Source organism: Vidua macroura, chromosome 2 (genome assembly GCF_024509145.1).
Source record: "Vidua macroura isolate BioBank_ID:100142 chromosome 2, ASM2450914v1, whole genome shotgun sequence".
NCBI lineage: Eukaryota > Metazoa > Chordata > Aves > Passeriformes > Viduidae > Vidua > Vidua macroura.
Window position 1 is genome coordinate 68,917,118 of NC_071572.1, and position 24,514 is coordinate 68,941,631.

The 24,514-nt window shown below is 42.9% G+C and overlaps 1 protein-coding gene and 2 long non-coding RNA genes across 3 annotated transcripts in view; all 3 read left to right on the forward strand.

Annotated features, from left to right (window-relative positions):
• The first annotated feature begins 6,498 nt into the window (after positions 1–6,498).
• On the forward strand, positions 6,499–7,745 carry LOC128803892 (uncharacterized). Its single transcript, XR_008435865.1, has 3 exons — positions 6,499–6,613; positions 6,936–7,031; positions 7,637–7,745. It is a non-coding gene; the product is annotated as an uncharacterized LOC128803892 (long non-coding RNA).
• A 206-nt stretch (positions 7,746–7,951) lies between these two features.
• On the forward strand, positions 7,952–8,383 carry LOC128803891 (uncharacterized). The gene is made up of 2 exons (XR_008435864.1): positions 7,952–8,013; positions 8,128–8,383. It is a non-coding gene; the product is annotated as an uncharacterized LOC128803891 (long non-coding RNA).
• A 13,158-nt stretch (positions 8,384–21,541) lies between these two features.
• GAP43 (growth associated protein 43) overlaps positions 21,542–24,514 on the forward strand; it is a 58,001-nt gene continuing 55,028 nt past the window's right edge. Inside the window, exon 1 of the mRNA XM_053971230.1 lies at positions 21,542–21,636. Within this exon, the coding sequence (XP_053827205.1) occupies positions 21,607–21,636 (30 nt within the window). The 5' untranslated portion in view covers positions 21,542–21,606. The remainder of the gene's footprint in view (positions 21,637–24,514) is intronic.

The following is a 24,514-nucleotide window of genomic DNA, read 5'->3' on the forward strand; positions in this document are numbered from 1 at the left end:
TGTGCTGTGGAGGTCCATAACACATCAGCTCTGGAAGGTCGTGCATCTCACCACTCTCAGTAATAAATACACAGCTTGGCTCTTCAGCTTTGCCCTCCCCAGTAAGCTCTGCACATACATCTACAAAACACCCACTTGCATACATGCCTATAAACAAGAAAACAAATCATGCCACCTAAAAAACAAATTGAACAATTCCTCTTACAGCCTGGGAAGGAAAAGAAGAAAAGACTATGCTGTTTTTTTCTATTTCTGAAATATTGAACAGCTACTTAGCTACTATTGTGACAGAAAGGTAGATAACTAGGTTGATTACACAGTAAGAAAGGAAGAGGAAACTGTAGAAGACAGAGATAGAGAGAAGGAAGCTTTGTATTGTGTCTCAGTCAGCTTGATTAGTGGCTTTCTCCTGAATCCTCAATGGAGCGGCCTCCATGGGTCAATCTCATTAGAGATAAAAACGGAAGAGCTGCAGGAGTCCACACTGAGCTTTACTTAGAAAGTTTGACAGCAGGGCCGCTGCTCAGGCTCAGAGGAACAACAAGGTGAGGAGGTGACTGAGGTGGAGATGTCTGTGACAGCAACCACCACTGACCAAGTGACCTATGGAAACCTATTTGTTCAGGAAGGCACCAAAACCCAGGTCTGTTTCTAACAACAAATCAATGGCAAGACACCATGACAAGTAGATGCTGAGAAGACAATTTTCCAAATGAGCTGACTAACCCACCGGTGACATTTTCCTACAGGTTCTTGGAGAGTGCATCAAAGGTGATTCTAAGAAATGAATCTGTTTCACAACCAACAAGTAAGGTCTTAAGGTCAGCAGCCCTGCCTCACGGGGCAGCATGAGGCCTACAAAATTTTCTCAAGGAAAGACATCTAAATAGCATTCAAAATCATCAGGATCCTTAATGTTGTGGTATTTGATGTCAAAAAGAAATTGTAAGGAAGGAGGAAAAAGTCTGGAGTTCCTGAGGGTAGCTGAACCCAATCTGTTTTCTAGAGAATATTTTCCATGCAGAAGATTACCAGGTGGCTATCACAGATATCAGAAAAGGAGTCAAGAAATTCATGTGCTGTATTCAGTCTGCAGTTGCTACATGCAATTGCCCTGGATTTCTCACTGTGGAAAGGGGCTGAGTGATGCTTTCCTACCTCAGGGGTAGAGTGACAAGAGGGGTCCTGCTTGTGAAATGCTCTTCCATCCTCTAGTGCAACACAGCATGCCAGTGCTGTGAATGGGGTTACAGATGGAGTTGTGGACACTTGATGTCTGTTCCAGGGGGCAAGAGGGGAAAAGGCACATGGGGGTATGTGTGGGAGAAGTTTGTAGTGGATCAGATCCTCCTTTATCAATTCTGTGGAGAGAAAGAATGGGACATTGACTCTCACTGCATGGATTTTGCAAGGTCTGTGGTGATATGAGCTTCCTGCAGTAGATTGGGGTCAATTTCTGTATTGTCAGAAGTGGTCATGTGCTTTGGTTTAGGTATTTTTGTAGTAGCTGAAGGCTGGTTGGCAGTGTCAGAAGACCACTGCTTCAGACTTCCAATGGGAGCATAACTTAAAAAGCAACAAAACACTGCAGGGCATGGGAGTTTCACATGACTTCTCCAGTGCTGCTTACAATACACCTGTTCTATCTATAGCTGTCATAGCCAGGGGTACCACACTTCCACCCTGAAACCCTCTGAGACACTCCTAAAATGGGATCCTGTGTCTATCTTTTTCTTTGCCTGCATCCCTCCACTCCAGTTGCCTGTGATCCCAGTTGGTCTTGGCTCAGCAGTCCTTTTGTTTGGAGCTGTGTGACCTTGTGCTGATACAGGCAGTCAGACAACGTTCTCAAAGCAAGATATGTTTAATCAAAGCAGTATCGTAGGCCATTAAAGGAAAACCTTTCTTTTCGTTCCCTCTGGTAGTAGGACAGCTGCTTTTGCTTTTCCAGTCCTTCAGTGGATCAGGTTTTGTTGTGAGTTTGGGCTCCACAAAAGTATTTCCTTTCTCCTGTCTCTGAGGAAATTTTCTTAAAGCCATATTGATGCTTTGGTCCAAATTCTTAGGCAAAATTCCCCTCATGATGAAGAAACAACATTTTCCCAGGAATTATAGCAAGTTACTCTCTGTTAGGGACCCTAGCTGTGTTTAGTTAATGTACTTATTTAGAGCTAAGCAAATACTCTGAAGCTTGTTTTCTGGCTTTTTTTTTTTTAATAACTCTTTCCTCTGCAGTTTTTCTTTAAAGCCTGCTCTATGGACGTAATAGCCCTTGCAGTCCTACAAGACCCTGTGAAAAAATTCCTGTTTACCTGCTCTTAATATCACTGATCAACCCCAGATCCTTCATTACATTTTCATTTTAATATTTAGTTCTGTTACGAGGTAATCTGGAGAAATCAAATGAGGGTATGAAATTTAATTTTGCAGAGGTCCCCCCAAAATTGCCAGCCAATTACTGTGGGTCTGAATCAATGGCATGCAAGAGAAGTGCTCTGTGCTGCATCCTCTAATTCTCACTGTAGGCAATCTCCATTGTGTAGAGAAGCTCGCAGAGGCAGACATTCATATTAATATTCCCATTAGAACAATCCTGCTAATACAAGTGATTTAAGAACAGACTTTTGTTGTAGAAATAATAGCTTAAGTGGAGGTGGAACCTTCTCTATACATCTTTCTTTTTTTCTTTTGAAATCTCAGGGCCTACAGCATATTTTATGTCACAGGAAATATTGGTGTAACTGCATATTGTAATTTGCTTGCAGCACGTATTGTGGAACGTATCAATGAAGTGTTTGACAATGATAGCAATACAGGAAAAATCTTTTTTATGATCTAGCATTTTTTTTTTATCAAGCTGTTTAAGTATCTTACTATTTGTTGGTGGTGTAATATAACAAGGAGCACTGTGTAATTAATGCTGTATCCAAACTGAAAACATTGCTTATAATGTCTCCTGGCTTGTAAAATAAAATCTTGCCAGAAAAGGCCTCTTTACCTAAGAGACAGGCATTTATGTGATCAAGGACTTCCCTCCACATCCTTCCATCTCTGTAATCAATTGTGTAGTTGTGAATGATGGAGTCTACAAATGGAAATGTCAGGCAGAAAGTGTTTATGCAATTTTGAAAATAGTGTAGATACTGTAGTTGAATCTCAGAGAGATAAGATTACACTGTATGTGTCTGTTTTTGTGTCTGTGTGTATGAAAAAAAGAGCAAGAGGCGGATTGCATTGTGTTAGAAAAAAGGAATGACAGTGTGTATAAGAGAGAGATAAAATTGTGTTTCAGGGCCTCTGTGTCAGAAAGATGTCATTGTGCAGGTGTATGTGTAGCTGTCCTTATGCTAAAGAGAAGGCCTGTGTGTGTTTAGAAGGAGAGGTGATGGTGTATTTGCATTGTAGGCATGGAGTGTGTTAGAGAATGTATGCATGTGTGTGTATGCATGTGAGTAAGAGAGTTGGTACTGTGCATTAAACATTTAGGAAAGTCATACTGTGTAACTCAGTTGCAATTTTATTTACAAAGAAAACCACTGTCAGAGTTTTAGAAACATTTTTCCCAAATTCTGAATTTCCTAGGGCATCTTATACTTTTTCATTCAGAGCAAATTTAGTAGCTCCTATTAAAGTATTTGTTGAAGAGGCAAAGCTGTATCTAGGGAAATACAAATTATAAAATTATGCCTGAAAAATGTCAGTTGGAATAAATGTTCATTTCATTGATGAACAGCATTTGGAGTAAACAGAAAAAGCCAAAATTATCAGAACTTGCATTTTGCCCAAAGCAAATTTTAATGTACCACTTGTTGGGTATTTCAGGATAAATTCATTCAAAACAGTAAGTTACCAAAAAACATCTTTCCTTCCAGGAAACATGAACATATAGTGGTGATTCAGAAGCTGGGAGTTGTGATATATACCTGCATTTTTAAACAGAATGCATTATATCCTTTTTCACAAGTAATTTGTGACTCTAAACTCCCTGATAAAAGCATTCTTTCTTTTTTTTTTTTTAATTATTTTTTTTTATACAGAAAGTAGTCATGTGAATGGTGTATTTATCTTAGTTGACAAGAGGTAACATTTTGGATATGCTAGAAAAAAAGTATGGCTGAGACATATGATGGGGAATCAAGATGCGCCGAAAAGAGGAAGTGGACTTCCATTGTCTTCTCCTTCACTTGGACTTTCCCTGCATCTTGACAACAATGCCTCTGCTTCCCTCTATCTGACTTATGGCCAGCTCTCAGCACCAGACACCCTCTGTCTTTACAGCTCTGCTGGGGGCACATGGCCCCTTTAGATGTGACCACATTGTGTTCTGCTTCTATGGACATGGGCTGAGTCTGTGAGGCACTCTGGCATTGGAACACACAAAGCTGAGCCCACTTTCCGTGGCCTGCAGTTTAGGCACTTTACCTAATTTCACTTTACTCGGGAATAAAATTGAAGTGGACCACTGATAAATGCTTAAAATGCTTTAATCTGACCTTGGTTTTGTCATTTAGGTGATTTAGGCTGCTTGTGTTGCTGTAGTTTTGTACTGCGTGCATACATGTAAGAGAGTAGGTCTCTGTATCTTCTCCTGATTACAATCCCCAAGGGGACTGGAATCTCCAAACTACTTCACATAGTAGGCTGGGGAGAGCTGAGTGGTCAGGACTTGCTTCTGCTGATCTGAATGCAGCATCTGCATGTAGGCTGGTGCTGTCCACAGTTGTGATTCATGTGCCCATCACTTCCATGTCATGGCAACCTTAGAAAAAGCTGTTGGACTGCCAGGACTGTCACCACACAGGTTTTTAGAGAAGCACTTGGCATCCTGCACATCTTCTTCTAACAAGAGGAAGAAAATCTGCCTTGAAGTGTGTAGAGACCTTTCAGTCCTGCAAGGACTGTACAAGAGGCAGGGAGAAGGTAGGGGGCACAAAGGGATATTTGTGTTTGGTCAGCAATGGTTCTTGTCTCCCTGGGATGGAGTCCAAACCTTACTGCTGGCAGCCTTTTACTATCAACAGCCATAAATCCATGAACTCCTTGTTATTAAAGGAGATCCCTCTGTGTTATTCTGTAGGACCCTTGTTGGAATTTAGCAATGGTTAACTTCTATCTATAAGTTTTCCTTCTTGGTCTATAGCAATCTCACTTCTGACTGCAAGTTTGATGACAGGCTCAAGGCATGAGGAAGGGTGAGATGAATACTGAAGAGACGTACATGAAGACAGAGCTCTTTCGTCTAACCCAAATGGAAACCATCTTGCAGCCATGCAGTGTAGCCATTAAACATCTGGACCACTTTGTGCTATCACATAATGAAATTTTCCCTATCTCTCATTCTCAAGTAAGATGAGATGCAGACACCTATTCAAATAGTTAACCCTCTCTGTGCTCATTCCCCAAGAGAACAAGGCTGTCTAACTCAAGACTGTGCAGGTTTCAGTGGTCGAGGATTGTGGCTCTGCTATGCTTACACAACACTGGCACATCTTGTCTAGGTGGCTGTGTGTCTCTGCACAGTAACACCCAACGCATCCTCCCCTTCATACTGTCATGCACTTTGCTGGTTCTCTTATGTGCTCTTGTGTTTATGTGCACTGCCAGGTTTGCCACCTGTCAGCACCTTCTTGTGATTCTTCTTACATTTTCTCCTTTTTTGCAAAGCCACAGCTCCTAGAGTCAGGTGGTTCCATGAAAGTTCTGGCTGTCATTTAAAAAGAGATGCAGATTTATAGCTTTTTTTGGTTGTGGAAAAAACTTGTAAATCTAGTGCTACAATGGTTAAAAGAAACAAAATTAAAAGACACACTCTTGTTTAGTTGCTTGATTTCTATGTCAACTTAATGGGGGGTACACAGCTCAGTGTAGATTTTGGTACACCTTTGTATGCACATGTACCTTCTCAGCTGTATATATAAAAATACACATGTGTTTGGTGTAGATATACATGTGTACACCCGCACCTGCCAACTGCACATATTCCCTTCTCACAGAACCCTTCTCTCCTACTCTGCTTTTTTTTCCACACATTTCCCTTTCTGCAGCTTCTGTCCACCACCTTCCTTTGAGTTATGGAATCTCCACTATTGCTTGTATTGAGTAACCTCCTCCCCTGCTCTCTCTCCCTCCCTCCCTCCCTCCCTCCCTCCCTCCCTCCCTCCCTCCCTCCCTCCCTCCACTCCAGGAAAGCTCTTTCTGATTCTCTTTTCACTGGTGTCTGGCATTCGTACCTCTGTAGACAGAGAATGGCAAGAAGACAGTGACGTGAGCAGACAGAATAACCAGGGAATAAAAACGAGTTGGTTGAGAATTTGTAATTAGAAGCCCAATTTCCATTTCCTTCTCAGGCAGTTCAGAATCCCTTTCAGGGGTTTCTTGACTGTCTCAAAATTGAATGTCATTGAGAATTTTTTTCTTCTTTTTATTTTTTTTTTTTTAATTTTGCATCCTCTTGTTTCCTTGGCAACAAGTTGGTGATGCAGGAGCTAGAAATGTGCTATGTCTCCGTGGAGATGTTGGCGTGGGTGTGCCATGGTGACATCCACGATGGACGCACAGCTCTGACAATCCTACCCCACCCCTTGTAATAAGCACCATGGGCCCAACCTCAGAGGTGACGCTTTTATTTTTAGCTTCATAGGTGTTAATCTGCTCTCTTTTCATGATGATGGGTCCAGACGTCTCATTAGTTACATCAGTACAAATTGACTGACTTGAAAAGGGCTGTTAGGGACAAGCCTTTAGGTTTCTATTCAGAAACTTAACTCAGAAGAAATTACACTCCTGTCATGGATTGTACCCACTGCAATGATTTTAATCCTTCTCATTCTCTTGGGGGAGAAAGTTACTAGTCATTAATGAATAGGACTGTGAATCAGAGCTCCCATGTTTTATTTTAGTCTAAATGATGTTGTTTCACTATTTCATACCTCAAGGGCTGCTCATTTGGAATGCAATCAAGCTGCTGTCACTCTTGGCCTGGGACACGGGAGATTAAATTTCACTGAGATGTTTAGCAGGAAGGTTCCAAGGTAACTTACTTGGGTATTTCCATAAGACAAAGCTCTCTCATCCAAAGAGTCTGTTGCTCAGGTGGCTTAGCCCTCATCTGGGTCTGCCCAAATGGCTCACTATAATGTTCTTTGCCCCTCTGGTCCAGCACACTCAACACCTTTTACAATATGTTTTTTACTGTGCATATAGCCGGTTCAACCTTCTTATTCTGCATTCTGTCTTCATCAATGTTCTGGCTGAAAGCCAAGACCCAAACTCTTCTTTGACATAACTCTTGATATGTACAATAGTGGAGTAAGGGCTAGACTCAATCTCATCAAATATCCAGAGGTCCTGCTTCTTTTTTTGTCTTGTTTCATCTTCTAGGAGGCTTTATGACATCACACAGAGACTGTGATGTCAACAAGGAATCCTCTGGGTAGGCTTTTGAGAGGTTGCTATGGATCTTCTTACTGCCAAATGACTGTAACTTTATCCCAATGGGATTTGCAATAGGGCTCATCCATGCAGCAATAAAGCCAAGTATCGAATTCTTCTTGCCAGAAAGACCAATTAAAGGATTAAGTGTGAAAAGCTAAAACCCATAACAATCATAGTGACAGGGTTTTCTTTTCCTTTTTAGACTGTAATCATCTTTGCAGCATATTGTTCTGCGGTCAGCATCCTCAGGGATACATTGGTGCAGCAAATGATGGGAAGAAGCTGGAGAGGAAAACCAAAGTGAATCCAGACAAGGCAAGATAAGCTTCTCTTCCAGCCATACTGGCAGATTTCTTTTGCCTTCTTTCCTACACTTCTTAAATGTTTCAAGCACAAACTGAGTTTATTCATCTTCCAAGACGTGTTCTTGTTCAAAAGGTGTTTTATTGTGTGGAGCCAGAGGAAACATGAGGAACAACCAGGCACCCACAGCACATTAAGAAGATGTGTCATTGACACAGCATGTCAATGAGAAGTGAATCCAGATTCTGTTTTTAAGGGCATTATATTCCAAGAAAGGTACATAAATCTGACTAAAATGCCTTGCTCACTGGATCTGAATCTAGCATTTAGTCCTGATTGCCACTGAAATCCAGGTCAGATTTGTCTTTTTATTCGCAATTGTGTTAACAGATGAGAGGAGCTGACACATCTGTCTCACACCAGCATTGTATCTAGTGTTGTCTAAAGGAGGATTCCTGCCTCAAGGAACCAGCAGCCTTCAGGTGTGATCTGATAAGATGCAGAACACCATACGGAGACATTTCTACTAGGTTTGGTGGGGAAAAAGGCTGCATGTTTGCTGAGAATGGAAGTGATACAGCAGTGCCCACAGCCTAAAACCTATTATGTGATGAATTATCTGGAATAAACAGTAAAGGTAGTGGAAGCTGTTGTTGGAATACTCTGTAGAGGGTCTGTGTCTAAATCATGTGACTAAAACAAAATAGAGAGAAAGATTAGCTCAAAAAGCTAGGCAGAACTGTCCTATGGGACTTTCTTTTTTATTTAGTCCCTTTTTTCCTAAATGCACTTGCAGAAACTATCTGCAGTCTGCAGAAATTTTTAAATAAAACACTGCAGTGTTTATGTTTCCAGCCCAATAACTGTTACTGATTTTGCAGTTTTTTTCCCCAAAACCCTGCTCTTCCTCCTCATCTCCCATCTCTGGATCTGTGGAAATGAACTCTACACTTATCAGGAACACTGCAAGGAGGATTCTGCCAGGGATTCTTCTCCATTTTCAGTAGTTACAGGGAAATCTCAGAGCAGTTTTACCCATGCCAAACAGCAAGAGATTCCCCGTGTCTTTTGAAAAGAGGGTATAACATGAAATAAAGTACGGCCCAGATTCTTCTAGCACCTTTTTCTGCTGTGTCCTTCTTGCATTTGTTACCACTCTTTAGTGCTAGGGACTGTGTGCACAGAATACATGAGAGACTTTCACCCTATCTATTGTCTCCCAGAAACTAGACAAGTGTGCACCAAGTATGAGATGGCTTTTGATTTCTCTCCTCTTCCCCTTCTTCCCCTGACTTGAGATTCAGCAGCTTCTGCAATGTGACAAGTTCCTGTCAGCTGTCAGGGCACTAAAATAAAGCTTTATCTTGTCTCCACAGCCCTGAATGACAGGGCTGGCAATAGGTACACTTCAGCCAGGCAGCCACTCCTGCCATATGCTCTTCCAACCTCACTGCATGCTCACACAGCAATCTGTAGCCTGGCAGATCTGCTGTTTTTCCTTGCAAGACCTACAAAAGGAAGCAACCCTAGTTCCTAACTCTTCCTTTTGCAGTATCTTATGCTGGATTGCAATACTATTTTTTTGCCTTCCTCCTCCAGCACTGGGTGAGAGTCAGAGTCAGAGTACCAGTCTAACACTGGAGAATAAAAATCCTGCTAATTCTTTTAAACTAGAACTGACTGAAAAAAAAATGGCCTTGGAGCACACATCATAAACTGAGTTGAAGCCATGCACCATGAAGCTGGAGGGCAAAAATACCTGCAACCTATCTTCCTTTAGGGAGAGAGGACATTAGGCATTCACACTTCAAGCATGCCAACTAATTCTCCTTATAGCACAAGGCTAATTTCAAAATAACATTTATATGGCATGGTTTTCTGGGGAGGGCATTGATGAATCAGTTAGCTGCCCTTTATAATAAGCACAACTGCTTCCTAGACTGCTCTTTTCTACTGCCTTGTCTGCCAGTCATCTCTGTGCCGCATGCTCCTTATTCAAAGGGCACCTGTTGAATAACCATGAAGCAAAGTGACAGAGCAGGGGCAATAAAAAAGGTGAAGCACAAATGCATAGTGCAGTTTTAACCACTATATTGCTGTAATCTTGCTGTAGGGCCATGGGGATTCTGCTGAATGACTGTGCTGAAGCTTGAATGAGGAATGATAAGCCTGTAATTTACTTGCATGGCTGTGTGACTGCTTCCTGCTGTGTAGGAAAGCCTAGATGGGTGTTTTGAGCTCTAACAGTGCTGCAGCTCAGAGCAGTTCTTTGCTACCACAGGCATCACACACATCCTTGTCTGAATGAGCCCTACACCACAGGTTTGCGTTAAATATTGCTGCCCAGTAACAGCTCGGAAGTCCAGAAATTGCAGAAGGAATATGTTTGCAGACAGCTGCTTTGGGGCTAGTTTCTGATAGGTCTGAAATACTATTTGATTTGGAAACTCATCTGTGGAGCAACTTATACTAAAAGTTAGCATTAGCAAAGAAACCTACCCAACATACTGGTGATTCTGCTGACTCAGAATGGCAGTCTGTCCCTGTCATGAGGAAACTTCAACTCACTATCTCATCCCACCCATGTCTGACAAGAAGACAGCAGTCACAAAGATAGCTCACTCTCCAAGAGTTTAATAAATATCATCTCTGGGTAGATGGCAGAGAAAGATTCAAAATAGTGAAGGAGAGGCAGGGAAAATCAAATATTACTCACTCTCTTTAGCAGCTTGAGAATGACTATCTCTGTGTAGACCAAAGGTCCATCTAGTTCACTGTCTTTATTCAGGAGCCAAAACTAGGGATGGAGAGAAGCAATAAAAAAACCAGCAAAGATGCTTCTCCCAGACACTCTTCCAGCCTGTAACAGTTTTCAGCTCTGATATTTTCTGAGGTAGAGAGTGTCTGATTAATCAGCAGACACTTAATTCTGAAAGAGCCATAGCAAGTTCTGTTTCTTCCCTTATGGATAGGCCAAAAGAAGTTATTAAGGGTCATAGGAGACAAATGAAGGAGCCATACAGGTTCAAGGAGATGGCTGTGTCAGGGAGAGTTTATTAAAAGTACAGTAGAGGGGAAATATTAAGTACATGGGGTAGCTTGGGGGATACTGGTTGGGACTTGTACCATGGGGTCCGAGAATGAGAGATTTTCCACATATGACTTCAAAAGAATCAGATTTGAGATATTTCAAAAAGTGTCTTCATCACATCCAGTAATGTTAATTACCTTAACCGTGGATATGTTTGGCAGACTAATAACAAAGATGAACTATGATGTATTTCAAAGAGACTTAAAGATCAGTGAGGATTTTGTTTTCTTCTTTAGGAATGTGGTAATTGAAAAACTGAAGTAAATTTATCAAGGTCCCAAAGCATGTTAGGAGCAGTAAATACATTGCTGCCGTGAAAAAAAGATATGGAACTATTTGAAATTGTAAAAGAAAGGAGTGAGTGCTTTCTAAACACTGCAGTGAAAGTATATAGCTTTTAAATGATATGAACTCTGGACTAAGCCTTACAAAAATGGATAGTGCTATCGCCAGGGCATAAAAGTGCATACATTGAGAAAATGTTGTTGTTGCTCAGCTTTATGCATGTTCTTGTTAAAGAATTGTTTCCTGAAGTCTATGAAAATATCTATTTATTTCAGGAGATAATGTTGATTTACTTTAAGCTTTACTTAAGAGCAACTGAACACCAGGACCAGGAGAAAGCAGCAGAGTCTATTAGGCCCTTGACTGTGGTGATTGAGGAGAGAACAAAGTGTGACTGAAGTCAGCAATGGTGTTAACTGAATTGGGTTCATTCGGATGTTGCAAAGAAATTTGAAAAACTGAAAGCGAGTGGTTCTGCATCCAAATTTTAAATTATAAATAAATTATAATTTTAAATTACTTTAAATTATAAAGTAATATTTATCAAGGCTTATTTTGGACAGTTTGAGGATTTCTAACTTTGATACTTCTATGGATTTACTTCCTAGGAAGAAGGAAGAAGGATCTTAGAATCCACAGCAGATCCAAAAATTTTCAATTAATCAAAACAAACAAACAGAAAATTCCAAACCAAAACAAGCAAAAAAACCCACAACAAAACAAAGCAAACAAATCCCCCATGGATTTATGATTGGAATGTTTGGATATATTTTACAGAAATGTGTTATTGCATTGGAGATAATGAAAGAATTTTAAATCTTCACTATCATTAATGAATTTTGCTTTTGGGGGTTGAAAAGCAGAGTGTGACTTCCAAGTACAATTTCTGTCTACTTAATAGTATTTCAGGAGAGGGTAGGAAGATTTATCATCTCTTATGCCTTTTAATAATGTCTTTGTAGAAACTGTGGTGAAATTTTCAGTTTAGATGAAATTACATGTCCAGCACAAACAACTTTGATATGTAGATTATCTCACTGCTACAAGAAAGACAGAAAGTATTGTACAATAGAATGTTATAGGAAGTGACAGTAAAATAGGATTTAAGATCAGTTTTAAGTCAATGAAGATAAAACAAATGCTTCCTAAATGTGTTGTGTGTAGAGGAACAGGGCTTTAATGCTGAAATAACATGACATAACTTTTCGAAGTACAAAATCATCCTTTCATTTTCCTGGGTTATGACACCTGTGTACTTACACAGACAGGATCTGTTGATGTCCTGGGAAATAATGAGACAAATTTTGGGCCAGTGAGGTTGCACTGTGTGTGAAGAAGATCAAATAAGAGCCTGCAGGAGTTTGACGAAATGGTAAAAGGGAGATCCAGCAAAGTCCCATTTTCAGTGGGCACAGTATGATCAAAATTAAGTCAGACAGAGTAGCTCAGCATCCTTTGGGAGATCATTTTGACTTCTTGGATGACTAAACATACAAAGGAGGCATTTTTTGCCAAAGATCTAAGAATTAATAACCTTCACTGGCTTCTAAGCAACAATACTAAATGAGTTCTGTGCTTCAGCAGCTTTCTTCTCCCTGTTGGGCTGTTTTAGACTATTAGTTCCCAAGGGTTACAAGAAATGCTGGAAGACCTTGAGGGCATCACCAAACCTCAAACCATGGCTTGGTAACCACTGAGCTTAATGCAAAAATGAAAATGGCCATGCTGCCATTTAAACATTTTAACATTCCTTGTTAATGGCTGACAGCTAAGCAGGGAAGGGCCTGGCCTGTATCATGTGCAACATGGAGATTACCTGACACTGTTAGGTTGCTACATTTTTGTGTTTCGTGTTGCCTGAGGACTGACTGTTGTGTTGTTTTCTCTGATTTATTTTGCTTTTAAGCTTTTAACCTTAAGAAGGAAATTAATGACATATAAAATTTTAGGCAGAACTCAATGCTGTTCTTGAATGGAATCATAGAATGATTTGGATTGGAAGGGATCTTAAAAGTCATCTAGTTCCAAATCCCTGACACAGGCAGAGACACCTTCTACTAGATCAGGTTGCTCCAAGCCCCATCCAACCTGGCACTGAACACTTCCAGTGATGGGGCATCCACACATTCTTTGGCAAACGTCTTCCAGTGCTTCATCACTTACACATTAAAGAATTTCTTCGTAGTACCCAATGTAAACCTACTCTCAGTTTGAAACCATTCCCACTTATCTTGTCATTACATGCCCTTTTTAAAAGTCCTTCTCCATCTTTCTTGCAGGCTCTTTTCTGGTACTGGAAGGCCACAATTATGTCACCATGAAGCCTTCTCTTCTCCTGGCTGAACAATCCCAGCTCTTTCAGCCTGCCTTATAGGAGAGGTGTTCCATCCTTCCAACCATCTCTGGGCTCGTTCCAATAGGTCAATGTCTCTCCTGTGCCGAGGACCTCAGAGCTGGGTGCAGTACTGCAGGTGGGATCTCACAGAGCAGAGTAGAGGGGCAGAATCCCCACCCTTGCCCTCCTAGCCACGCTGCTTTTGATGTACCCCAGGCAATGGCAGTGTTATTTTTGAACTGTGACTAATTTTGAGAAAGCTGGACATACATAATTTGCTTTTCTAACTTTACAAAGACCTAACACAGATCCCTGACTTGAAAAGAACTCTAAAATGAGAAAGCTCAGAATTACACTTCCCGAAGCAGATAAAATTGTATTCTCTTGTAGGTATTCTTAACAATAGAACCTTTCAATATATGATGATATGATACAGATAAGATTGTCAAACTCTCCATCATTTACTATGGAACATTGTTCATATTTGAGCTTAGCTTTCATAACAAACAGAGAATGAACTTCTTTTTCCTCCTCTCTAGCTGAATAAATTAGGGCAACACAGAAGTAGTACCCTTCAAATTTTATACCATACGTTATTAAAATAAATTTAAACTTGACTCCACTGAAATGAACACACATGAGAAGACCATCTCGGTCAGCATGCTTGTCCTCTCTGATGTAAGTGGTAAATGAATGAATGCCTTTTTCCTCCTTTCTCCCTCAAGCTGAAGGAGACCTTTCCCCCTCCACTGAGCCCTGCATCTGCTGTGTCATTACCAGGCATAAAGGTCTCTGTGTGCTTGACTGTGGGTCCTCATCACCTCCCTTGCTGCTTCCTGCTGCCTCCTGCAGGCTCAGAAACCCTCTCTGGCCTCTATTTGTGTCAGGTTGTGCCTCAGCTACTGGACAGAGGGGACTGACAGCTCTGGGTGGCAACTACACCAGGGACAAGCAGAGTGAATTGTGCATGCAGGTTGTAGGGCAAAGAAAGGGGTTCAGCAGGGGGGAACTAAGACTGGCAGCATGTCACATGCTTCTCTAGCATGTCACAGTGCCAGGCATGCATGGGATATAGCACTTTGTTGTACAGAACAGTTATGTCAGGTAGTGAGTAGGACTACTTTGAGAAATTAGGCTACCCTTCTCCAGAAAGTTTTGTTTTCTCCTTGCCACCAGAATTGCTTGGGGAAGGAGCTAATCCCTCAGATTTACATTGAAAATTCACCATTATGCTTGGAGCAACTCCTAAACCTCCAGAAAATCACAGTCCAGAACATAGCTTGGTATCGTATCCTGTAGAGCGGAGCTAAAACAGGGCCCTTTGCTGTAATGCAGTTTCCATGCACGGGGCAGCAGATTTGGATTCCTGCCTGCACAGACCTGGACTCTTAATAAAATTCCATCTGTGTTTCCTGCCCTCTGGGATGAATTCCTTTGGCTAACAGTGAGGTCTTGGAAAAGAAATAATAATTGCTGTACCAGGGCACTCTTAAGAAGGTTGGGTATGGTGTGGATCTGATAATGTAGAACTCTTTTAATTGTAACAAAATTTTAGGTGTGATGAGAGTGAACTATGACCCATTCTCTGTCCAAGCCCTGTGCTCTGCATTTTGGACTGGGGAGCTCTTCCACTTCAATCAGATGCAGTGAGTTTTGTGTTGAGGATCCTACTGCAAGGGAACAATCCTCTGCATATATCATGTGTCTCTGGCAGACTGAGGGATCTGGACTTTGCTCTTTCCTCTCAGTGGGTATCTTGTGGCTAAACTAAATGAAGTCATGGCAAGGAGAGAGTATTTTTAGGGCCTTAAAGGCAAGTGGATGTTTACAGTTTTCCTGCTCTTTTAATTCTTGGTAGATCTTTGCTGCTCTAACTGTTCAGCTGCAGATAAGTGAAAGGGTTCTGTTCCAATACAAATATTTCCTACATCCATTAATAGTCTATGTTTTAGAGTTTGCTTCTATCTTCTATCACTGATCCTGATCAATGTGTGGCCTGGTCACCATGTGCCTGTGAGTGAAGCATGACCATGATTAGAAATTTTAAATCCCTTTCCTGAAAGGCAGATTTGGCCTGTTGGGTGTCCTTCATCTCTGGAAACTTCACTCCACAGGTGACACTGAAGTGCCAGTTAAGGCCATAGTTGTTCCCTCTCATTAATTTCCTATCTGTGTCCAAGGTGGCCCATGTACCTTACCTCATGCAGGCTGCTTCAGCTCAAGTCAGCTCTTATGCTGGAGAGAAGAAGGAATCTGGCCAGCTGAGGGGACAGCAAAGAAGGAGGATGAGCCTGTCTCTGCCCCCTCTTCCTCCCAATGCTGAAGCATCCAGGTCATCGTCCCCATCCTCAATGAGAGGCATTGAGAGCACATGCAAAGCAGGACCAGGTGGTCCAAAGCAGGCTCAGGAAATTGTGCCTCACACCACAGTGCTCTCATGTCATCATACTGGTATCACTGGGCAGCTCCCCTGTTCAGCACTGCAGTGCCAGGGGAATGCCAATATATCACCAGAGGAAGCCAGGAGGGGAGTAAATCAGAACTGGATGGACTTTCCTTCTCCAGTCATGTATGCAGTCAGTGTGTGGGACTCACACCTCAGCGTTTGTGTCCATCTCAGCCCCATCACACCCCACAGCATGGAACAGCACAGCCACTGGCACTGTGAGGTGTGAGCCTGGATACTGACAGCAACTTGCCATGGCACTGCAGGACTTAGAGTGAAGGCTGTGGCCAGCCTGAGAAGCAGGGTAAATTGGCCCATGCTGAGCTCCTGGTTGACACTGATTCTTGTTCAAAGCTTGCTTTTCTGAGCCTGTGTACAACAGCACATACTGAAGGGTCCCTGGAGAAGAAGAAAGGGGCTTCCTGGGTCATCCTGTCTCACATTTGGTTTGGCTTGTAAAGTATCACATTCCCCCATGGCAAACTAGAACTACACTGAGAATAATAGCTGATAGGTTGACTGCTTTCTGTGGTAACATTTTTCTTTTTGACAGACAAGCAGATGAGATTTCATTTTATTGAAGAGTTACAGTTTCAACACTAAGCTGTGCTGGGATTTAACTGTTATGTTTGAATTTTTGATTATTCTGAAGCTGAATAATAATTAACATTGACCCAGGGGTTGTTCAGATCATTCTTTGTGCATGTTAAAATTATTCTCCCCTTGCTTTTACCCAGGTATTCTAGTGCATATACACCACACGATTTACAGAAAACATGTTTTTCTAAAATGATGAAAACAGGGAAATTATTGAAACCATTTCTTATTATGTGTGATTTTGTAAAGTCAGGTGTCTTCAGTGCTGTGAACCCAGCTGTGCAGGCATGGGAAGAAAAATGGAAATCACAGGGAATAAACGCAGAGCACCTGTGCACATCCTTGTGACTAGCTTGATGGCAACAGGTGCTAATGTCATGTGAGCTCAGTATTGTCCAGGATAAGTAACCCAGCAGTCATTAAAGACACAATTATTTTGAGCATTCCTGGACTGGCATTTTCTGAAGCGTTCTCTGCAAGAGTAAGTGGCATTGTGGCTTTGAAAATCATGGCTTTAAAGCCTCTTATTTCAGTCTTAGGTAAAAATAAACTAGGCTCTCGTTTTATAATATTAATAATTCAGGATTAAGTGAAATCCAAGGTAAATTGACATAAGTGATCCTTATACTGAAAAATGGGTACTCCTCCAAGGAGATTCATGACCATGTCTAAATCATTTAGAAAAGATTGGTTTGGTTGTAGTGTTGCACTGCACTGCTTTTTGTCACTAAGACATAGATGACTGAAAGTGAGGCCAAATGAGACCAGAGCTGCAAAGCACTGAGGAGACTGAAATTACAAGTGGTCCCACAGTGGGATTTTCAGGAATGTCTATTCAAATGAGAATACAAAAAAATCTTTTAAAAATTGGCTTTTTCCCCACCAGCTTGAAAGTTGGCTAACAAAAGGCAAGGTTACAGCTATATGTGGAACATATGAATAGAGAGAAAACCCAGTCTATCTCCCAATGAAAGCAAGTCGCTCACTTCGGAGCTGTTTTTACCGAAGCTTTAAATATCCCTAGTAACAGGACTTTCACAGTACTTCTCTCAAAGAGACGCCTCTTCAGTTTAGTATGGTTACCATTGGGACAGCTCCTATAGGCAAACTGTTTTCCTCTTGGTTTCATTTAGTTTTGTTTGGCCAGGAAATCAACCTGATTACAGTCCAGGAGCAGGTTGGAACTATATGCTTCTTCAAAATGAAACTGAATCTGATGTCTTGCTATTGAACCGAAATTAGTGGCTGGACTGAAGATACTTTTTCTTTCAATCTATAGGGACCTCAAGCTGCTGGGGTAACCTTGCAGCAGAACTGAACAGGCTTTAAAAGCACAGTTTTGTGTCTCTTACTCCACCCACCTTATTTTGTAATAACCACTAATAAGTCTTGTTACTTTGAAATGATCTTTACCCTTTTAAATTAAAGATATGACTTTGAATTAAAGGAGTCACCATATTAATTACTTTATATGAACCATACCTGCCTTCATGGTGAAGCAACATGCAACATTCAGCAAAACAGTGTTTTGGAGTGTGTATCATTCCAAATGATTCCCTTCTAGAGGCTTGCAGCTTTTGAAGATATCACACTTCTCCACCTCCTCAGCTGTCATTCAGTCAAGTCTCACAGATGAAGCTTTTAAAATCTATGGTCATTGTTCACCACCTTCTTCTAGCTCACTTCCCTGGTCCCCCATTCATGTTGTTCTTTGGAATTGCCCTTCCTTTTAGTTGTGTAGATTCAAAAGCCAAGGTCAAAGGGGCCTTTCAGGGCATATGTACACTGCGTGATGCAGTGTTATCCTGTGACTCCGAAGGAGTGCTAAATGAGCCAGAGCTGGCAGTGCCCTGAAGAGACAAAGGTATCATTTGGATGAAAGCATCCCATTTTCAATTGGGCACTTAAAGAGATGGAGATTCACCTATTCTTCTTCCTTTAATTTTTGCTTCTGATTTTCATTACTTCCAGGATGAAGTTTGTGCCTTTATTTCCCTCTCATTCTCTTTGGCCTTTTCTTTGCTGTGGACTTGTCCTTTCTTCCTGCTGTGTTATGAGATAATTTACTTTACAGTATTAAGTGAAAACAGCCAAAATGGCAAGGCAAGGGATGCTGAGATATGATTTTCAGAACCATATAATTTGCTGAATAATTTCAGATCCAACTTTTAAATATACTTAAAGGGTCCTGATTTGAAAGACAGTGGTGTTAGGAACTGACGTGCCCTGAAAATTCAGGTTTCAATGTATGGCTCTTCTCTGTAACGAGATTAATTCAGAGGAAACATGGATATGAGCCTGCAGACCTCTAAGTTACTCACCACTGAGTCTGTATGTTTGGGGAACACATTAAGGAGGTTTTGTCTATGTGCCAAAAGTTACTTGCAATAAACTGGAGTGTACAGTGCTTGTGGGGCTGGGCATGAAGAGAGCTGGCTCTGCCTTTGGCTGTGACTGATAGCGGTGAGCAACTGCCCTGGGTGAGCACAGGAAAATGGCCTGACCCTCCCTGACTGCACCAGCACAGTTCTGCTGCCAGCCTGCTCCCTCTCGAGGTGGGTGTCTGAGAAAGGTGGGGGCTGGGAAGGCTTTCCTCATCAGGGCTCCCTAGCATAGGGAGGTTCCCTAAAAAGGCCTTGTCAGTAGGAAGAAAATTAAGCTTCCAAAACACTTCTGAAGCATGATTTGTCTGACCTAGTTTAGGCTTCTGCTTTAGGATGATTTGAGTCACACCCTCAAAGTTCCCATTTCTCTTCATTGTCACCAAAGGGAGACCTGGTTGAAGCTCTCAGACACGTTTGACCAGGGAATTCCCATCTCCAAGGGCATGGGGAACAGCCATGTGGGTTGGCAAGTGCCCACAAGCTCATGACACCCTCTCTCCGTCATGGAGATGAGCCCCCAGCAACTCCAGAGGCCAAGGCAGAGGCTACTAAGTCCCTCAGGTATAATTGAAAATGCCATTGCACTGCTCCTCAGTGCCTTGGCATGGTGTTGTCAGCAGCGACATACGTCACAGAGATCTCTTCCTCAAACGTGATGTCCACTGCTTTCTACTACTCCACTTCTTACCTGTCTTCTTTTATGATTGCACAGTTTGCCTTCTTTTTCTCTGCATGCTTTTTCTGAAGCTGAATCTGATTTTTGTTACTTAATCCTTTGGTCTACTTCTGTGTCAGCTGGTACTTGCAACTCTTCCCAGTTTAGTAACTTCTCTGAATGTCATTACCATATCATTATTTTCTTTTTCTAGTCTGTAACCCAGGACTAATGCTGACACCTTCTTGACCCCAAAATACACTTCCTTAAATTGCACACAGATGTAGATAGCTAGCTATATTTTCTTTGAAATGCTGTTTGCTTTTCTTAAAATAAATGGTGTACTGGAACTGCAATGATATCATAGCAACAGGATATGATTATGTAGGAGTCTGTACTGAGGGGTATTCCAGAAACCGTATTTATATACGTATGCATTTATTTGTATAAGCGTGCACGCATGCATGAATATTTGTGTTAATAATGTATTTAGATGTAATTAAGGAGCAAAGACCTTAGTAATAACCTAGGACAATTTTTCTTCTCTTTTACAGGCAGTTTTATATTAAAAATACATTAGAAGTAACTCCATGGTGTGGCAGAGAAGCTGATGTAATGACCTTAGTGCTAAATAGAGAACAGCATCTGACTGTGCCTCCCAGACTCAGTAAGTGAAATAAGTAAATGGTCAGTGAAATCCTAAAAATCCAGCAATTAAAAAAACATATTTTTAACATACTCAACATTGTCACACTTTGGTTTAACTGTTGTCTGGGATATTTTTTCCCAATGACAGATAGCAGCTATCCAGCTCATGTATATTCTGAGAAAACATGGCACTATAACTTTTCATACGTGTGCTTGGGAGTGAGTGCATGTATGCATTAATGTTTGCTGGGGCTCCTGCATTGCCATGATCTCCTGTGCATGCAGACCCATGCACTCCTGCTCCCACACGTGCATGGAGAGTGCCTCTGTGTGTGAACATGCACATCTGCCTTGCAATAGTTCGCAGCAATTTGCAGGCAGAGATCAATAGGGGTAGAAATTACTTGGACACGGAAATTAATTGAGATCTATACGGAAGGAAAAGGGATGATTTCTGTGTGTTTGGGGGGGAAAAAAAAAAAAGGTCTTGCAGGAGTATTGTTTTCTGTGCCTGTGGAAGATCTGTGGGATGGACTGAGGGAACAAGGGAGAAAGTTGTCCCATTCAGTGCTGCAGGACATCACTATTCACTCATTTATGCCTGCACATATGGAGAAGGCAGCACGTGCATGTATGTTTGTGAGTGTGCTGGAGAGAGGGATTTTTAACAGCCATTTTAACACATTTACCAGTTCCCGTTTAGTTGGCAGTTCCCACCTACGGTACATCACCTGGGCACGGCATATACTGCCTGCCGTGGCAGTACCTCCATTCCCTCTTCTTCCCTCCGTGCCCACGCCACCCCACCCCACCCAAGCAAAGATTTATGCTTTCTTCACTCATAATTTCCACTCCTGGCCGTGGCCAGGGGGCTTCGGCTGTTGTGGTGGGAGTAGGGCTAGGGGCTCCCCAGCCGCCCGGTCCCCTCCTCGCCCGGTGCCTCCCAGACACACCCCAGCCCACCCCACCCCTTCGCAGCCCGCAGTGTCCCCTCTCCCCTGTCGCCTCCGTACAGTGGGGAAGTCGTTGGGTAATTGGGTCCAGATTGAAGATTTTAATTATTCATGAGGCTGGCGAGGGACTTGGGGGGGTGGGGGTGGCTGCCGGGGTGGGGGTGGGGTGGGGAGGTGACGAGTCAGGGAGAGCTGGCGAACAATTCTGGGAAGGGTAGGGAGGGAGGCAGGGAGAGGCAGCGTGTGCATGTGTGATGAGCAATAGCTGTGGACCTTCCAGTTGCTGCTAACTGCCCTGGTGTGTGTGCGCGCGTGTGCTCGTGTGTGTATGTGTGTGTGAGCGAGTGAGAGAGGGAGAGAGAGAGAGGGAGGGAGGGAGGGAGTGGAGAGGGTGGGGGGGAGAGATAAGAGAGAGAAGAGGAAAAGGAGAGAGGAGAAGGAAGGAAGAAGAAGGAAGGAAGGGGACAATACGATCATGCTGTGCTGTATGAGAAGAACAAAACAGGTAGAGCTTAAGATTTTTATATTTCTTTCTGTTGAGAAACATCCCAGGCTGCTGGATGTCCGTGGGGTGCGTGTCTGCCTGAGTGTGTGAGGGGCTGGGGTAGGGGTTGGGGTAAGAGGAGTGGAAATTTCAGCCGCTTTCAGCAGACGTGTATTTTGCAATTCTTTAGCATCTTGCGACTGAAGGTTCTTTTCACACCCTGCAACGTGACTGTTTTGTCTTTCCGGGGCTGGTGATGTGGGGAAGGGGGGTGGCCTACATCCACATTTGGGGGAGCTACCAGAATCCCCCCTCTATTTTTTTTTTTTTTTTTTTTTTTTTTTTTTTTTTTTAATAGGGGCAGTTATATTGCCTAGGGTTTTCTGTCTGTGGTTCTGAGGGTGTGGATGGGGCGGAGGGGGGGGGTGGGGAGTGTTGCGGCTGGCAGGAAACGTGATGAGATCTGGCTCTACCTTGGAGATAAAAGAAGCAATTCTCCATCGTATGCCAAAAAGGAATGGATGCCCAGTGAGCCTTGATCCCTGGTCAGAATACTCTCAATTGCTCCTGTTTCTGATGAATGGGAGATGCTTTATGTGCCTGTGCTGTGAGGTGGCACGGAGGACAGGTGTATTCATTTTTTTGTTTTGCAACAATCTGAGCAAGAATTAACCTGAAGGATTTTTTTTAAACCTATGCTACAGTGAAAAATCCAATTAAATAATAACAAAAGCATTAGCCTAAAGAGGGGGAGAGTCACCCTCTTTGCAATACCCTTCATAGTACAACCAGTTAGACAACTGCACCAGCTGGTAAAGAGACAGAGGACCACGCCTCTGTTAGCTCCGAACTCGGGTGGGATAAGAGAAGCTCATGGTGTGAACCTGTTGGAAACCCGCTCATTTTCTGTCCTGGTACCGCCTGGCTTTTGCTATAAGGGAATTGAGATGATGAAAAGGTTTGGGTGGGGGCTCCTTTTAGTGTCAAAATTGTTGTGCCCAAAATGATAATGAAATCAGAAAAAAAAAAAAAGAAAAAGCTGCTTAGATCATTTCCCCCTCACCCTTCCCCCTTTTATTTTGTATGAAAGCCCAAACCTGCTCCTGATTAAGAAAGCCTTTTTGGCTGAACCTCTTGGACTTCCTCGGGAGGATGCTGGATTTATGCAGTTGGAACTTTGAGGCAGGAACTGACCCTAGATATCTTTGCAAGGCATTTTAGAAACTTCCAAGAATTACGGATTTGTAGGTAGCGACAAGGAGCTTTGGTGCTTGTTCTGAGCACAAAACTCAACTCAGGCACAGCACCATACTGGTTACTTTCTTTATATATGCATAAATTTCAGTGTCTTTTACAGCATAGCGCTGCAGTGTTCTGTTCACAGAACAGAACAGTTCCTGTGAACAGCACGGGGTTGAAAGAAGATTCAGGTTAAAGTGTGTTTCTGAATGGAGATGTGTGTTAGCAAACGAAGGAGAAATTTGTTGAATAATGGGGAGGGGCAAGTGATTGGGATAGAAAGAGACCCTGCGTCATCCTGTGTTTTTTCCTCATGCAGGTTTTTCAAATGCTCTGCAATTAATGATATGCTCACTAAAATCTGGGAGGAGGGGGTGAAGGCTGGGGAGGGGGGAACACATCGCAGTCAGCCAGCAGAGCACGTTCTGATGGCAAATACGAGATGAAAAGAGCAGAGGAGGAGAAGGAAGGCAGACAGGGAGGCAAAGTGACAGAGCAGTGGGTGGAGGTGCACGGCAAATTTTAAAATAAAGTAGGAGCTCTGGGGTTCTTTGGAGTCAGAAAAGAGCTACAGGGGAATAGGGATCATTCTGCCCGTACCATCGCAGGTTGGGCATTAAAGCTCCCGAATGACATTCTGATGTACCTGTTCTTTACACCTCGCTGGGCTTACTCGTTTCTTTTTGTGTTCTGTGGCACTTAGGAATGCGCGGCATTCCAGGCAGGTGCCTTGCTCGCACGCAGCTCTGTGTGCCCGCTCCCGCACGGCTCCTCCGCATGGTACACACCCCTCTCTCTGCGCGTGCACGGGCAGCGCACGGCCCCGCTCTGCGAGCGCTCGCCTCGCTACTACGGGCATACGCACAGGCACACCGTGCGCTCCTTGCACATGCTTCCCCGAGCCTCCCGCAGCCGCGCCACCCCACTGCGCCTGCCTGAGCGTATTCGTGGATAGTGGTGGGCTCGGAGCCCAGCTGCTGCTCCCGTAGCTGAATACGCAGCGCAATTGCCAAACTGGCAGTACAGCGGCTCGCTCGGGAAAGCTGATGATGCGCCAGAGAAAGCTTCGACTGGGAGACCTCGGTTTTCAGCATGTGCTCTTCCTCTGTCCCCACCCAGACCTTTCACTGAGAGAAAAAGATGGAATGGATTCTTCAGCACTGGCAGGAGTTTCCTTCCCAAAATAAAGGCAGCTCTCCTCAAATTATTTTTCAGGGGAAGTCCCCGGTGTCCCGCCTTTTTGGCAGCTAAGGAGCAAAATGTTGTAATTACAGGCTTGGGCATGGAAGAAATCTCTTCACATTTGTGTCTAGGTGTGCCTGTGTGTGTCTGTCCTCCCACCCCTCAGAGATAAATATATTCACACGCTTATACCTTGCAGATTATTCTTTCTTGTGGGTGCGATGCCAGTGTGAAGAGTGAAGTATTTGACTGACTGACTGTGCCCGCCCATGAGAGATGTAGATAGCTAAGTGTTGTCATTTCTGCCTACAGCTGACTGCAGCTCTGAATCTGAGCCCACAAAATAATCATCTGAGAGGTAGCATAACTACCTCTGGGTAGTTATGGTAGCTATGTTATAGCTGGGTTGAGATATGTCTGAGAACCTGAACTCAACCTTTCCTGCTGGCGAGAGATGCAGTCAGTAACACACAGGGCT